General features: G+C 36.3%; 1 protein-coding gene across 1 annotated transcript in view; it reads left to right on the forward strand.

Moving 5' to 3' along the window:
- The window catches only part of CSMD1 (CUB and Sushi multiple domains 1), a 1,889,718-nt gene that overhangs the window by 1,657,381 nt on the left and 219,324 nt on the right, over positions 1–13,013 (forward strand). Inside the window, exons 28-29 of the mRNA XM_068531988.1 lie at positions 3,392–3,583; positions 8,693–8,831. Of these exons, the coding sequence (XP_068388089.1) occupies positions 3,392–3,583; positions 8,693–8,831 (331 nt within the window). The remainder of the gene's footprint in view (positions 1–3,391; positions 3,584–8,692; positions 8,832–13,013) is intronic.

Raw genomic sequence — 13,013 nt, forward strand, 5'->3', positions numbered from 1 at the left:
ACCATTAAAGGACGTATAACCCTTAGTACAAGCCTGTGTTTTATGTACTGATATTCTGTGGATCTTTATTTGGAAGGGTTTGAAGAAATTTGTTGAGAAAAACATGCTCTGTGATAGCATACATTTAGAATACACTGGATTAAACTTTTTTTTTTTATTTTTTTAGTTTCGTTACTGTAGGGTTTCTCTGAGCCTTTAATCCCTGATGTACAATGGGAATCTACAGGAGGGAGCTAGAGTATACAGTATTTGCCCATCTTGTTTGACCAAACACCTTTAATAACCTACAGAAAAGTGTTCTACAGAACACTTGTTTTTGCAAGCCTCATATGTCTGTTGAAATTCTTATTCATGTACAAAATCTGTGCATCTTTGTGTAAAGCTTCTTTATTGAGTAACGTGTGTTTTTGCTTTTAATGAATATTGAATAAAAATTCGGAAAGAGAAGTAATAAAACATATCTTTGTTTTAAAAATTACAATGAGACTTATTATGATCTCCTTGGCTTTTCGTCTAAAGGTTTATTTTTAAATTATTTTAATACTACATACTTATTTATCATATAAATATTGCTCTGGGTGTTTACTAAGAGTACCACTGTTTAATAATAGGCAATTAACTGTTTTAATACTATATATTTTTTCATTATTTTAATGCTATATTAAATTAATTCTCACTTGGAAATGAATATGTAATCATCCATGTGCCTACTTGCTTGAGGAAAGAATGAAGTTTCTTTTGGGGATGTGAAATTCAGTCCAATGGACAAGACTGTAAATGTACAATAGGATTTGCTTATGTTTTTTTCTGGAGTCTAGAGAAATCTCAGCAAAGGTAGAGCACAGGTAGAGCTTAGATTCTTCAATTACTCAAATAGTAAACTCAAGATCGTTTGTAAAATACTAGTTCAGTGGAAGCAGCATTTTGTTGCCTAGGTGATGGCCATGATGGGCTATGATTCTGGTGACTGAATAATATAATTGCTGTTCTATATTATAAAAATTTGTGGCTTATGGGTGTGACACTTCTGAGTTTCTAACTAGAAGCTTTGTGTCCTTGGGTCCATTCTGCATTCTACTGCTGTCCTGGTCTTTGGGGAAATGTGCTTGCTTTCCACCCTGCATTCTAATCTTCGCAGCTGATGGGAGGAGAGTGGAAACTAAAAGGATCTTCCTCAGTGACTCTGATATGGCATTTCCTGCTCTCTTCCCATCGAAAAAACTACATGGAAGCCCAAATGCCTCCTTTCTTTTTGATATCTACTGAGAATTCTGCTTCCAAGTAAAATTCCCCTACTCAGAACACTAATAATCAAGGATGACAGGTATGATAAGCCAGCCATCATGCTGTGGGATTAAGAAAGAACTGAAATGTCTGCAGTGTCCAGTATTACAGTAAAGTATGTTCTCTGGAAACACATCCACTGAAAATATGTCAAAGGTGTTGGATACAATTATTTTTAGCCTTTTAAAATGTATCACTGAAACTGCAAGAATATGAGTAATTCTGAGAGTCACCAAAATAATGTGAAATGCAGAAAGGTCATGAAGTTCAGAAGTTGGCTTTGCCCTGGGAGCATCTATCAGTTGGTCCCTGGTGACACTGAGCTTCCATTTTGAGAGTCTGTGGGCTGAAAGAATAGGAAACAAGGTCTAAGATCTTTCCAATATTGGAAATGTAATTGGAGACCCTCATATACTGCTAGAACTCCAAAGGGGGGAGGTCCTACTCTCACTATAAGGGAGAATAGATAGATGGTAGAGATAGATAGCTAATAGATAGATAGATGATAGATAATAGATAGATAATAGATGATAGATATAGATAGATGATAGATAATAGATGATAGATTAATAGATAATAGATGATAGATACATGATAGATGATAGATAATAGATAGGAGAGAGACAAATATGGATATAGATATAGGTATAGAAACAGGCACAGATATAGACAACTCATAACCACAAGCAGGTTTCAAACTAGCTTATAGATAAATTCATGCCATTTCTGTGGTCCAAAATGCCTCAACAGAGATTTTTTTTTTTTAAAGAGGTAGAAGGCGTCTCGTGTTCCAGGCACATGGTAAAGTCAAATGAGAATCCCCTCTGGATAAACACACCTTCAAAAGAATTATTGCAAGTGAAGTTCCAAAAACAGAAGTGCAAATTCAAAACTCAAGAGGCACCTTAGATTCCATGAGATATTGGAATGATTATCAGATCAGACTGTAAGAGTTTAAAAAGTAAAAGAGAATAAAAATATGAGTAGGGAACAATATACTGTATAAATGGCTAAAGATATTTGAAAAATGCTAACTAACAGAAAAGCACAATGAAAGAAAGTTTAAAACTCAACAACATGATAAAATAATAAATTTGATGCAGATGGAGAGAAGATTGTGATAGGAAGATAGTCTAAAAAATTACCCAGAAAATGGAACGAAGATAAAAAAATGATTTAAAAATGAAAAGTTGAGACACAGAGGATAGAGACTTTTGTCAAATTTTAATTCTTAAGAGAGGAACAGAGATAATAGGAGAGAACTGATGTTTGACAAGATAGTGGCTTAATCCTCAGATTCAAAACTTCAAATGATTCCAAGCAGGGTTAATAAAAGGAGGTTCATACATATACATAATATTGCAAAACTTTTATTTCCTTAGAAATAAAGAAAATTCATACATAGACATCATATTGTGAAATGTTAGGACATCAAAGACAAAAAGATTATCTTAAAGTAGTTTCAGACTGAGATTAAGTAGGAAAACTGGAAGGCAGAAGGAAGTGGGATAATTTCTTAACAATATTGAGGGGAAAACAAGGACAACAACAACTATCCTAAACTATAAACTCGGTAAAAATATTCTTTAGGATTAAAGGAGAATTAAAAATATCTTTAAATAACTAAAGGTGTTTTTGGACCAAACAGTTTTAAGAGAGTTTAGTTCAGCTTAGCTGGTTGTGAAGTGGGAATGCACTGACCAAAGGGAATTTATCCTATTACGTTTTCCTCAAGGTTCCTTGAGATTGGTATTCTTAAATTATTTAAATTGTGGCATGTATTTTCATTAAAATATTGTCAATGAGACGATCAAAGGGGAATGTGTGTGTATGTGCATAGCATGCTACAGAAATCCTTAATATATTCCATAATTGGTTGAATTTTCATGAAGATTTTGCTAGAATCTGTTCAAAGGAAGCGTAATCAAGATGCATGCTATTGAATGTATTCCTGAGGGAAAAAAAAGCTTCTTTTCTTACGTTCATATGTGGACAAGTGATTCATTAACGCAGATCAAGAGCGCTTCAGCCCACAAGGGCTCTATGTCTATAAGAGTGCAGGGATCGTGTTTCCAGTCATTGATGTGATGTTGTCCCTTCTTTCTAGCATCCATCGCGTCTACCTGCAACGACCCAGGTATACCTCAAAATGGCACCCGCTATGGGGACAGCAGAGAGCCGGGAGATACCATCACCTTCCAGTGTGACCCTGGGTACCAGCTCCAAGGACAAGCTAAAATCACTTGTGTGCAGCTGAATAACCGATTCTTTTGGCAACCAGACCCTCCTACGTGCATAGGTATTGTGCAACAGAAAATAGAAATTTTATATTTGGGAAGGAATGCATGTTATCATTAAAATTGCTCTGTGAATGTATTATTCTTCAGAAGTATTTCTCAAGAGTTTCTTACATGCCCTCTGGTTCCCCGAGATTATATTGAAATTTTATTACAAACCTTTAAACTTTATTTTATGAGGTGAGGTAAAGGAAGTAGTTTACTTAATGTATGGTAATTGACATTTATCTAACATTTCCTATCCTTAAGAAATCTCGTAAAAATATGGATCAATCAAATTACTGTAATTTAAAATTCCGTGTGGCTGAAAATTCATAACTCTACCATTGTCGTTCTCATTTTTAATATAGAAACGTGCCCTTAAGCAAAACCTACTCAATAAAAAGTGTGTTCTCTTTTTAGAAGATTTTTCTGTGATAGCAGTACATTTTTAATAGAATCCTAAAAACTAGAAATTACACTGTTTATGTCAATATAAAGATAAAAGGAGAGACTTCTTTCTAAAATTTACTAGAATTTTATAATTTGACCTTATTGAAGAGAGAACAATTCACGTGCAGACTTTAGTTTGAATAACCAATATCCAAGATAGTCTATCACAAATACGGTTTTAGGGCACGACATATTTATATATAAAATAGTAATTACATTAGATTGTCCCTTCACTCAATTAAATATTTTACCATAAATACCTCGGTATGGTATCCCATCTTAATTTTTAAAAGAAACTTAATTTTAATGAACTGTCACAGTGTAATTTGTACTTCCTTATAATCTGTTTGAAAAATACAAAATTGAATTAATCTGCAAAGAGAGGAAGTGATAATGAAGTGATATGCACAGAGTTAATGGGCCATTTTGCATCAGGTGACCTTGCGGGAATTTTGTGATTTAAAATGATTTTTATTGTCATAAGGGATTCTCAGTGGTCCTGTGGAGCTGTAATATGCAACTCTTAACTTATTACAGAGTGCTTGCAGGATTCTGAAGACAGATGAGAATTGATAGCTCTTCTTATTAGCATGTTCAGCCCTGTCAGAGAGCTACCCTGTTTATGCAGTGTTCTGTGCTGCACGTACATTTCGTGACTTTTGTGAGCACAGTCGCATTTTACCTCAAGCTGAGTCATCAGGAGATGTGCCAGATTTCTACGTGTTCCTTTTTTAAAGTGGAGTAATTACCTATAAATGCAACCATCATTTTAAACCATTCTTCTATTTTTAAATCAGGAGAGGCACATTTTTTTTCCAATTTGCATGAATTTAAGCTTATGGAGGAGTACATTAAAAAGCAATACAACTACCAGTCAATCTCTTGAAGGTAATTTCTTGGTTGACATTAATATAAACCATTCATTGTGAAATTTGACCACCTTTCCAAATAATCTATAGTTTTTTGGGGGTCATCTCTTAGTTACCTAATTTTAATCAGCGACTAGATAAACCAGTTCTCAGCAACGAAAATCAGTAACACTTTATCTGTCTTGAATATCAGCTCCAAAAATAAGCCAAGATCACTCCCAGGCCATTGAATATCAGTTCTGTTGGCAACAGAACCACCCACATACAGGTATTACATAGCACAAACATGGAAAATACATATTTGGGAATAAGTGAACAATATCTTTTTATCACATTGTAAACATATTTTGCCCCAGCAATGAGATTATGCCTCTGTACAATACTCATCCCTTAGAGCATGGTCGTGTATTAGCACTCATCTACATTCTGTTCTGCTAATATGGACATTTTTAATTTTTATTTTTTTGCTTTTTTCTTATTAAACATAGTATGTTTTTGCAGAAGTTTTATAAGCTACAGTTAAGAAAAAAGAGGAAAAAAACACTGTCACCTTTTTACCTGAAGGCAACTACTATTAGCATAAACATGCATAAGTAAGCTTCATAATTATTTTATGTATATATAATCTATTTTAAAAATTTTTTAAATGATAGCACCCTGAATGATTATTTTGTAAATTACACTTTTTACTTACTGGTACACGATGAGTATCTTTTGTGTTATTATGTATTTTTTACTAATTAAGTTTTATGCCTGCACAGTCTTTCTCTGTTTGGATCGGTATTGACCAATATTGATTCCACTAATCCCTCCTCAATGTACGGTTAGGTGTTTCAGCCTTTTCCCTTTCACGAAAATTGCTGACATGAACACTTGTTGCAAAACACATCCATGATTATTTATGAATGGCATATTTCTACAAACTTAGGTATTTCTGGAGTTTTCAAAACTTTTTCAGAAAGGTTGCACCAATTTACGTCACCGTCAGCATGATTGTTTATTTTCCCCAACTCAGAAAAGACACTTTATGTGATATTTCTTAATCTTATAATATGGGCAGGAAGTGAAGATTCCTTGGAGTTTTAATTGGCATTTTATATTAAAAATGAGGATGAACTGTTTTTAATTTCGTATTCTTACTGACCACTTGAATTTGCTCTTTCCTGTTGACTGGCTAATTTCTTTTTTCCGTTTTATTCTTAGTGTATTTTTTCCTCCTATTTGCTGTTCTTTCCCATTCTCTCCCTTTTGTAAAATCTCTTAACCACTCACCTGTTTATATGTTACTCATATTCTCACCAGCCTGTCATTTGCTGCTTATCTGCCCTGTGATTTGCTGCTAATCTGCCCTGTAATTTGCTTGGATGCCTCACTTCTTTCACTTCACAAAGGACTCCAGCGATGGAGGCACCTCCTTCTGGAACTGAGTCTTGAAAGACCGATTCTCTGGACCAGAAGACACTCAGTACTTTCTGATTCTGAGTAAAGTGTCCGTTGAACATCTCCACAGTTTCAGTTTTCTCATATAGCCCACAATACCTTTTGTCCAAGTTCAAATTCTAAAGAGCTCTGCAAAGCAAAAATGCATTCCAAGTTTGCAAAAACTTATTTGGTGGCACCATCCTGCCCTGATCTACAGGGTAACTATTTTGTGGCTATTTATCCCACTTAATGGTGTGAACATTGAAATGTTCTGGTGTGGAAATAGTAATGTGTCTAGTTAAACAGTACTGCTGCAAACCTTAGTGGATGAACGTGCTACCGTGTATGTCAGGAGGGTCCACCCTAAGGGTTTCAGATAAGGAACTGTGGATTGATATGAGTTTGTGGATTTTGTCTCTATGTCCATTCCCTCTGGAGAATTTCTAGAGCGTCTGAATTGCATTTTGTACTAAATGTAATCCTATCCAAAACATTTTGCAAGCTTTCTAATGAAAACCTGATGAAGCTAAAATGAAGAATTCCCCACCAAAGAGAGAACAAACCCAGCAAGACGGTCCTCCTTAATTCCACTTTAAGCCTTTAAATAACCTCATTTGAAAATGCCACCTGGGACCAGTATGAATAAGACAGGATCTGCCCTTTGTTTCTTTTCAATTAATATTTGAGTCTCATCCCTGAACTCTTCCTGCTGGTGGTACCCTTGTACCCGGTGCCCTGAATCTGTCATGTTTCTTCTTTTAAAACCTGAGTGGAGTAGCATAACCTGAGGCCCTCAGGTACCTCTTTCCCCACCTCAGCGCCACCTCTGCCGTTTGTCCAGGCTTCTCATACTCCAGGCTGTCAGCATCTGCTCGGTTCCGGGGGAGGCCACGTCCTGTGAGAGCCGCTTAGCCGATTGTCTCCACATCATTTATTAAAATAAAACTGCATACTATGGAAAATGTGGTTTTAATCATTTTGAAGAAAGTTATATCGTATTGCTCTTGAGAGTATATCTGTAAGAACTTATTATAAATATTTCCTGTGATATTACTCAGAGTTTGCCTTAGATGAGACGGAAGTTATAACAAAGAGTCTTGGGATTGGTTATATTTTTTCTTATGGAAAGTTAAGTTTTCAGGAATGTTAAGTGAGTATTTAAAGACACATCCATATCAGAAAATTATAAAGTGTGTAATCTTCATCTTATTTTCAAAAAAGTCCTTGTGTATGTGTGTGGAAATTATCAGCAATTAGCATATTTCCTTCTCTACTTATTTTTATCCCTGAATATATACATGATCAATGAAGTGAAATAAGGTATACAGTTTAGAGGGAACAGTATAATTTAATCAGGGTGATTTTTTAAGAACAACTTGGAGACAATTCACAATATTTGATATGAAGAACCTTAAACCTAGCATATTAATGTGAATTTTGCATTGTTTTAGTACCTTCCACAGCATGGAAGCTTTAACAGAAACGTTATCTACTAAATAAAGCAGTCCTAAACATTTTCAGGTTCAAGAATGAAGACTGTCTTGCCTATTAACAACAATAAACTACATAATCGTTGCCTTAACTAATACAAATGTAAACACATGTAATTAAAAATTAATGACTGCAGAAACAAACTAAATTTATTACTGTCATCTGAAGTGCTTCTTCCTGATAGTAACATTCTAAATAGTGTGATGAAATAATATTTTTAGGGGTTTAAGTTCCTGCTCAGCCTCCTCTTGGTCATCTATCCCCAGATATCACCGAAACTTTACCGTTAGTTTTGTTATTTTGAAATGTGGGGAAGATATCTGAGCCCTGCGTATAGCAGGGGACTGTGAGAAATATACGAAATAACACGTATTCATTTATTCAACACGTATTTCCTGCATACTTATTATGATCAAAAACTGTGCTAGGCTTAGAGTTACAAGAGTGAACAGAAGATGGATGATCATTACGCCACTGAAGCAAACTTTTTAGAATAAGTAAGCAATGACTTTGTAAACCATAAGAAATGACCAAAGAATTGACACAACCATAAAATGATATTCATGGGGATTTTTTTTTCCTGTGCAGGTTTGTTTTCATGTATTTATAGTGTGGAGGATTCAGGTAATCTGTTCAGTTTAACTGGGTAAAGTTTAAAATTATAGGAAGTAAATTTCATTTGTCAGCATTGAAAATCCTCCTTAAAAATGGAGTGGAATATTATATAAAATTTGGTAACAATCACATAAAAACATGTACAGACCTTCTGGGTCTTAAAATTTCCACTGGGTAGTTGTTTAAGAACCCAGTACGCAGTGTCTTCGATGAACCCTGTGCTGTCTCCTTTCACACTGACCAGCACCCTTCTCTCCCCTGAACCTTCCTCTCCTGTGACAGCGGCATGTGGTGGGAATCTGACCGGCCCGGCCGGCGTCATCCTGTCCCCCAACTACCCGCAGCCCTATCCTCCCGGGAAAGAGTGTGACTGGAGAATAAAGGTGAACCCAGACTTCGTCATCGCCTTGATATTCAAAAGGTACCATCTCTTATGGAATACCTCCTTTAAGTAGGACTTACTTATTTTTTTTTAACATCTTTATTGGAGTATAATTGCTTTACAATGGTGTGTAAGTTTCTGCTTTATAACAAAGTGATTCAGTTATATGTATACATATGTTCCCATATCTATCCCCTCTTGCGTCTCCCTCCCACCCTCCCTATCCCACCCCTCTAGGTGGTCACAAAGCACGGAGCTGATCTCCCTGTGCTATGTGGCTGCTTCCCACTAGCTATCGATTTTACATTTGGTAGTGTATATATGTCCATGCCACTCTCTCACTTTGTCCCAGCTTACCCTTCCCCCTCCCCATGTCCTCAAGTCCATTCTCTAGTAGGTCTGTGTCTTTATTCCCGTCTTGCCCCTAGGTTCTTCATGACCATTTTTTTTTTTTTAAGATTCCATATATATGTGTTAACATACAGTATTTGTTTTTCTCTTTCTGACTTAACTTCACTCTATATGACAGACTCTAGGTCCATCCACCTCACTACAAATAACTCAATTTTGTTTCTTTTTATGGCTGAGTAATATTCCATTGTATATATGTGCCACATCTTCTTTATCCATTCATCTGTCAATGGACACTTAAGTTGCTTCCATGTCCTGGCTATTGTAAATAGAGCTGCAGTGAACATTTTGGTATATGACTCTTTGAATTGTGATTTTCTCAGGGTATATGCCCAGTAGTGGGATTGCTGGGTCATATGGTAGTTCTATTTTTAATTTTTTAAGGAACCTCCATACTGTTCTCCATAGTGGCTGTATCAGTTTACATTCCCACTAACAGTGCAAGAGGGTTCCCTTTTCTCCACACCCTCTCCAGCATTAATTGTTTGTAGAATTTTTGATGATGGCCATTCTGACTGGTGTGAGATGGTATCTCATTGTAGTTTCGATTTGCATTTCTCTAATGATTAATGATGTTGAGCGTTCTTTCATGTGTTTGTTGGCAATCTGTATATCTTCTTTGGAGAAAAGTCTATTTAGGTCTTCTGCCCATTTTTGGATTGGGTTGTTTGTTTCTTTGATATTGAGCTGCATGAGCTGCTTGTAAATTTTGGAGATTAATCCTTTGTCAGTTGCTTCATTTGCAAATTTTTTCTCCCATTCTGAGGGTTATCTTTTCGTCATATGTTTTCCTTTGCTGTGCAAAAGCTTTTAAGTTTCATTAGGTCCCATTTGTTTATTTTTGTTTTTATTTCCATTTCTCTAGGAGGTGGGTCAGAAAGGATCTTGCTGTGATTTATGTCATAGAGTGTTCTGCCTATGTTTTCCTCTAAGAGTTTTATAGTGTCTGGCCTTACATTTAGGTCTTGAATCCATTTTGAGTTTATTTTTGTGTATGGTGTTAGGGAGTGTTCTAATTTCATTCTTTTACATGTAGCTGTCCAGTTTTCCCAGCACCACTTATTGAAGAGGCTGTCTTTTCTCCACTGTATATTCTTGCCTGCTTTATCAAAGATAAGGTGACCATATGTGTGTGGGTTTATCTCTGGGCTTTCTATCCTGTTCCATTGATCTATATTTCTGTTTTTGTGCCAGTACCATACTCTCTTGATTACTGTAGCTTTGTAGTGTAGTCTGCAGTCAGGGAGCCTGATTCCTCCAGCTCCGTTTTTCTTTCTCAAGATTGCTTTGGCTATTCGGGGTCTTTTGTGTTTTCCATACAGATTGTGAAATTTTTTGTTCTAGTTCTGTGAAAAATGCCAGTGGTACTTTGATAGGGATTACATTGAATCTGTAGATTGCTTTGGGTAGTAGAGTCATTTTCACAATGTTGATTCTTCCAATCCAAGAACATGGTATATCTCTCCATCTATTTGTATCATCTTTAATTTCTTTCATCAGTGTCTTATAATTTTCTGCATACAGGTCTTTTGTCCCTTAGGTAGGTTTATTCCTAGATATTTTATTCTTTTTGTTGCAATGGTAAATGGGAGTGTTTTCTTAATTTCACTTTCAGATTTTTCATCATTAGTGTATAAGAATGCAAGTGATTTCTGTGCATTAATTTTGTATCCTGCTACTTTACCAAATTCATTGATGAGCTCTAGTAGTTTTCTGGTAGCATCTTTAGGATTCTCTATGTATAGTATGTCATCTGCAAACAGTGACAGCTTTACTTCTTCTTTTCCGATTTGGATTCCTTTTATTTCTTTTTCTTCTCTGATTGCTGTGGTTAAAACTTCCAAAACTATGTTAAATAATAGTGGTGAGAGTGGGCAACCTTGTCTTGTTGCTGATCTTAGTGGAAATGGTTTCAGTTTTTCACCACTGATATTGATGTTGGCTGTGGGTTTGTCATATATGGCCTTTATTATGTTGAGATAAGTTCCCTCTATGCCTACTTTCTGGAGGGTTTTTATCATAAATGGGTGTTGAATTTTGTCGAAAGCTTTCTCTGCATCTGTTGAGATGATCATATGGTTTTTCTCCTTCAATGTGTTAATATGGTGTATCACATTGATTGATTTGCATATATTGAAGAATCCTTGCATTCCTGGGATAAACCCCACTTGATCATGGTGTATGATCTTTTTAATGTGCTGTTGGATTCTGTTTGCTAGTATTTTGTTGAGGATTTTTGCATCTATGTTTATCAGTGATTTTGGCCTGTAGTTTTCTTTTTTTGTGACATCTTTGTCTGGTTTTGGTATCAGGGTGATGGTGGCCTCATAGAATGAGGAAGAGTTTGAGAAGGATAGGTATTAGCTCTTCTCTAACTGTTTGATAGAATTCGCCTGTGGAGCTCCTCTGGACTGACTTATTTATTTATTTATTTTTGGCTGCATTGGGTCTTTGTTGCTGTGTGCGGGCTTTCTCTAGTTGCGGCGAGTGGGGGCTACTCTTCATTGTGGTGCATGGGCTTCTCATTGTGGTGGCTTCTCTTGTTGCAGAGCACGGGCTCTAGGCACGCGGGCTCAGTAGTTGTGGTTCGTGGGCTCTAGGTGCATAGGCTCGGTAGTTGTGGTGCATGGGCTTAGTTGCTCCGCGACATGTAGGATCTTCCCGGACCAGGGCTCGAACCTGTGTCCCCTGCACTGGCAGGTGGATTCTTTACCACTGCACCACCAGGGAAGTCCCTAATGAGACTTTAAATGTCATACCTAAAGATTACTTCATTTATCCCTTCAAGGGTCTTCAGTTTTACATCTAGCAAAGCCTGAGGTCTTGTGTCTAACAGGTACTACATCAGGCTGCATGACAAAAATGGAAATAGATTATTTTGCTTTTCAGCATTCTACTTGCGTTAGGATACACATGATGTGGCAAGAATTGCTTTTAAATACTACCTTGCACACAGTGTGTTCCACATGAGAGGGCTTAATTTACAGAATTTTCAAAGAAAAGCGATAATAAAGTGATACAGATATACTTAGTATAATTTCTCATTGATGTCTGATATTTCTCTTAATGCGTGAGGGCTAATTCATTTCCATAGTACATCCTGTCAGACATTCCCAAAGGTAGTATTGTTATTATCATTAAGATAGTCAAGACTTGGGGCTTCCCTGGTGGTGCAGTGGTTGAGAGTCTGCCTGCCAATGCAGGGGACACGGGTTCGAGCCCTGGTCTGGGAAGATCCCACATGCCGCGGAGCAACTAGGTCCGTGAGCCACAATTACTGAGCCTGCGCATCTGGAGCCTGTGCTCCGCAACAAGAGAGGTCGCGATAGTGAGAGGCCCACACATCGCGATGAAGAGTGGCCCCCGCTTGCCATAACTGGAGAAAGCCCTCGCACAGAAACGAAGACCCAACACAACCATAAATAAAAAATAAAAATAAATAAATTAAGGAGGTCAAGACTTGGTAGAACTCTGAAAACAAAAGTTCCCCAAATTTCATTACTGTGAAGTCTGATTTAATAAACAATTAGTCCTTTAAAAAAAATGCTAACTTCTTTCTGCTACACTAAATGGTAAAAGTTCAAATCATAATATAATATGATTATATTATAAATATAAATTCCATAGAACTCTCACATTATTAATACATGGTATAAATAATTGAATTTTTCTAAATCCCATGATCTTTTCCAAATTCACATTTTGATTTTTGAACTAAATGAAGTGGTATTTTAAAAGAGAAGTGGTTCTATATACTGTCCTATTGGTCTCTTCGCTCCCCAAGGCAAAGTGGTTTGATTAGATTTATTT

The sequence above is a fragment of the Eschrichtius robustus genome, chromosome 21 (genome assembly GCF_028021215.1).
Source record: "Eschrichtius robustus isolate mEscRob2 chromosome 21, mEscRob2.pri, whole genome shotgun sequence".
NCBI classification, from domain to species: Eukaryota; Metazoa; Chordata; class Mammalia; order Artiodactyla; family Eschrichtiidae; genus Eschrichtius; species Eschrichtius robustus.